Raw genomic sequence first — 4580 nt, 5'->3', positions numbered from 1 at the left:
GAGTTTGGGATTCCTTTTATCCTAGAAGTGAAATTGCACAGGAGTTCATTGGCAGCTGGTTGGGGTTTCTCACTGTTTTATTTCTCATTTTACTGAACTCCAGCCCTTTTTTTAATGCAGAGAAGGACAGGGCCAGGCAAGCACACAAAGAGAGAAGGAAAACCCCTCTTCCCTCCCTGTTCCCTCTCCTCCCTTTCCAGGCAGGTCTGTGAACAGCACCCGGGTCACCAATACTGGGTTGATTTTTACATGGTTTCCAAAGTGTAAAAAAATACATTTTTGCCTTGGTTTGTGTCTGAGGAATCCTTCAGAGCAGGATTCCTGTGGGGATGGCCTGGGACAGGACCTGCAGGTCCTGCAGGACCCTGTGGCCACTCAGTGCTCTCCAGGCAGGATCTGGGCTGTTGGGAATGAGAAAATCCTCAAGGTCTCTGAGCCCAGGGGGCTCAACCCCAGCCCTGCAGGCTCCTGATCCATCTTTAAACCAACAACAAAACAGCTGCCAAAAGAAGCTCCCTGTAGGGTCACCTAGGCAGGAGAAGCCAAATTCCCAGGAGGAATTCTCTGAATGTTCCTAAAGGAGCCTTTTCCTGGCCCAGTGACCAGACACACAGTACAGCTGAAGATGTTTCCTTGTTCTTCAGTCTTCCCAGTCACTGGAAAAAGACAGGAAAACAACAGGAATGAACCCTCCCCCACCCCAGGATCCCCTCCCCTTCCCCAGCTACTTCTCCCCCCACTGAAAATATGAAACTGCACAAAAAGCGACAAACAAGGCTCTCAATTACACCTCAACTCAAACAGACCGGGAATCTCACAGTGATGAGAGGAGAAAAGTCAGGCTTTTAATAATTATAATATAAAAATAATAAAAAAAGCTTACAAAGAGCAGTGCAGCATCCCAAAAGGCCATGGATTAACTGCCAGAAGGGGACGTAATTATACGCAGGATAAAAAACAAAACTGAACAACCCACACTGGCAATGAATTTTCATACACAATAGAACAAGCAGTCAAACCTCAGCCTAGGCTGTGGAAAACAACAGTTTCTCCCTTTTTTTTTTATTACAATATTTTTTTCCTTTTTATAAAAAAAGATAAAATAAAAACAACAAATAAAATTGTACATAAATGCCAATGTCCAACACTGAAAAGGCAGGGCAATCACACCACTGAGACAAAACCTGACCAGAAAAAAAACTAATGGCGAGTCCACTTTGCTTTGCTTTTGTCCTGCTGGATCCCAGCCTGGCGTAGCCCGTCCTGCTGGGTGCTGCTGGAACCCCACGTGGCTCCCTGCAGGACAAGGGGGTGACACTGGGGTCACCTGGGGCTGGTTCCTCTCCTCCTCCCTCCATTGCTCTCATGTGCTGTCCCTCTTTCTGGTTTATTGATTTCTTTTTTTTTTTTTTCTCTTTTTTGTTGTTTCCTTTAGCGTTTCCTCTGTACAATCCTGGTGTGCAGGGCAGAGTCCGAGGCTGGGGCGCTCACGCCGTGGTGATGGCGTTCAGGTCCTTCATGAGTCCTTCCAGGTGCGCCATTTCTTTGGTCAGCTCGTCGGGCTCGTAGCTCTGCAGGGAGAGGGGCACTCACACAGGGCTGGGGCTGGGCAGGAGCCAGCAAAGGGCACTCCTGGGGCAGCCCTGACCCCAGCTCAGCCATCAGCACAAGGGGATTGATCCATGGCAAAGGGGGGGTTTGGGCACAGGTTGGACTCAGTGGTCTGGGAGCTCTTTTCCCAGCTCAGTGATTCTGTGTGAACACAGCCTGGCAGGGTTGGAAAAGCTCAGCTCCTGCCATGGGAAGGGAGCTGAGCTCTCTGTCCAAGTGCAACCCTTGGACAGTTGTGGTTCAGAGCTGGTCAAGCCCTGTTCTCCTGTCTCAATCCCTGCCTTTGAACCAAAGCAGGAAATTGAGAAGGATCTTAGGGAAAGGTCCTATGCACCTTTTATATGGTGCATTTTGGAAATAAATTCATGGACAGGTAAATAGACAGAAAATAGACAGAAATACAACTGTGAAGAACTGCTTGACTGTGAAGGTGTCCTGAGTTCACCCCCATACACTGAGGGTCCTGTCACTGCCTGCTGCTCCTGCACTTGAATTTGTTGCAGAGCCAGAAATTGCAGAAGTGGTATTGGGGAAAGCCAGCACAAAGTAATGGAAAGAAACCTGCTTTTGCTGGAAATTAAACTTCTATTTTCCTGAAAATAGAAACAGTAGCTGCACTGATCACAACATAGACCAAACCCCTCTGATTGTCAAATCCAGGTCTTAGGACCAGAACTATTAAAGTCATGGATCAATCCATGTATTACAAAGGAGCAATGACTTAAAGCTACATGTTAATTATCTTAACAGTACCATCAGACATCAGCTTGCAAATGACCACAAGACCATCCCTGTCACTGCATTTGGTCAATTTGGGCTAAATTATCATTTCATTTTAACAGCTCAGACATTGCTGTGGATGAGTAAAGTAAAGTTATGTTCCAGGGAAAAAGGTCAAAGGAATGCTTCACCAAGGCTGTTTGGGATCAGGATAGCTGCTAAACCCACACATTTTTAGGCTCAGCTGTCTCATTTCTGTCCCCACTGTGGACAGACCATGGCCTGGCTCATCTCCAAACCCCTCCTGACCAAGTCCTTCCCAGTTCTGAGCAGTTTCCCTGTCCTGTTCTCACACACCAACCTCCTCCTTCATTCCAACAGCCAAGAACCTCCACTTTACCAAACCCCTGCCTTGTACAGCAAAGTCATCCCAGCCCTCTGCCCAACACATCACCTGCCAGCTCCTGACTGGGATAAAGAGCAGCAGCTGGGAGTAAACTCCTTCCTTAAACTCCTTCCTTAAACTCCTCCCTACAGGTTCTCCTCAAAACCCAGAACTAATTCAAATCACTACCCAACCCTGAACCTCACAGTTCAACATGTAATTTACATTTTAAGACTCATAGTTGAACCAGTAATTTAATTTAATCTGTTTTTTTTTGTGCTGACTCTACCTTGCACTAATACATTAATGAAAAGAAGTATTAATGGCTCTATTTAAATATTACAAATGAGTTGTGGAGTATGGGTTTGGTACTGATCAAACAAAATTAATAAAGCAGGAGTGACAGAAGCACAAAAGGGCAACAAAATCAAGTTTCCAGACCAGCACATAGAGAAATAAAATCAGGAGAGTAAAAAACATGTGACAAAAGGACATTGAAGAAAAAAAAAGAAAAGTAAATTCCAAATGAGCATTTCCTGCAGCAGTGATGCAGCAGTGAATATTTCTGTATTAAGTGACCACAGTGGCCACAGGAGCAGCTCCTTGGCTTGCAATTTGAAAGGAAAACAGCTCTTCCAGTGCCTCACACCCAAAACATTCCTTAAAAGCTGCTTCCAAAGCTGCCCAACAAGGCTGCATCCTTCCCAAAAGTAAGGAAATTCTCCTGTGATAATTTACAAACATTTTTGGGATGATGGCTTGGAACACACTGACATTAATGTCAAATGTTCCATGTGCAATGGCACTGGGAATGCTCAGGGATGGCACTGGAAATGCCCTGCAGAGCTGGGGATGGCACTGGGAATGCCCTGCAGAGCTGGGATGGCACTGGGAATGCTTTGCAGAGCTGGGGATGGGTCTGGGAATGCCCTGCAGAGCTGGGGATGGCACTGGGAATGCTTTGCAGAGCTGGGGATGGGTCTGGGAATGGCCTGCAGAGCTGGGGATGGCACTGGGAGTGCCCTGCAGAGCTGGGGAAGCTGCAGGACTCAGCAGGACCCTCCCTGTCTCCCCCCATTTCCCGTGCAGATCCCCGGGCAGAGGAGCTGTGGCAGTGCCGAGCCCCTGTGCCCCTGTAGGTGCCAGTGCAGGTGCCCACAGAGCCCCAGGGTGAGCCCTGCCAGCCTGGCAGGGGTACCTACGCTCTCCGAGTCCTCCAGCATCCGCGTGGTCTCCTGCACCTCGGGGGCGCTGGGCACCACCACGGGCATGGGCGGCCGGGTCCTGCCCAGGGTGCCGATGGACGCCGTCTTCACTGCGTGCAGGGGGTGCCCAGGGGCTGCAGAGAGGGGGGGACACGTCAGGCACGGGCACTGCCTCTGCTGCCTGCCCAGGGAGCTCCTGGAAGGAGCACAAGGAGGACAGGGGGGAATGGCTTCCACTGCCAGGCATGGATGGGGTATTGGGCAGGAACTGTTCCCTGGGAGGGTGGGCAGGCCCTGGTACACGGTGCCCAGAGCAGCTGCGGCTGCCCCTGCATCCCTGGAAGTGTCCAGGGAATGGTTGGACAGGGCTTGGAGCAGCCTGGGATGGTGGGAGGTGTCCCTGCCATGGATGGGGTGGGCTGAGATGATTTTCCAGATCCCTTCCAACCCAAACCATCCCATGGAGAGTTCCCAGATGCAGGGAAGTGCTGTCCTCGTGACCTTAACATGGAAAAGGATGGGACCTGTCCCTTTCCCAGCACCGATTTGGGGCAGGGGGAGGATGGGGACAATGGCAGGGTCACCACTTGGTGCCTCTCATTATGGGATGGGAATTCTCTGCAACCTCACAAATACCTGAGCAGCCTCTTCCAGCTGGG

At 49.8% G+C, this 4580-nt stretch overlaps 1 protein-coding gene across 1 annotated transcript in view; it reads right to left on the bottom strand.

The window, feature by feature from the left end:
• Nucleotides 1-823: 823 nt before the first annotated feature.
• Nucleotides 824-4580, bottom strand: part of NEO1 (neogenin 1) — a 125533-nt gene continuing 121776 nt past the window's right edge. Inside the window, exons 28-29 of the mRNA XM_031061014.1 lie at nt 3919-4196; nt 824-1571 (exon numbers count right to left, since the gene is read on the bottom strand). Coding sequence (XP_030916874.1) covers nt 1488-1571; nt 3919-4196 — 362 coding nt within the window. The 3' untranslated portion in view covers nt 824-1487. The remainder of the gene's footprint in view (nt 1572-3918; nt 4197-4580) is intronic.

Source organism: Geospiza fortis, unplaced genomic scaffold (assembly GCF_000277835.1).
Source record: "Geospiza fortis unplaced genomic scaffold, GeoFor_1.0 scaffold317, whole genome shotgun sequence".
Lineage (NCBI taxonomy): Eukaryota > Metazoa > Chordata > Aves > Passeriformes > Thraupidae > Geospiza > Geospiza fortis.
Note: the sequence above shows the minus strand (reverse complement) of the source record. Positions and strands in the feature narration are given on the sequence as shown.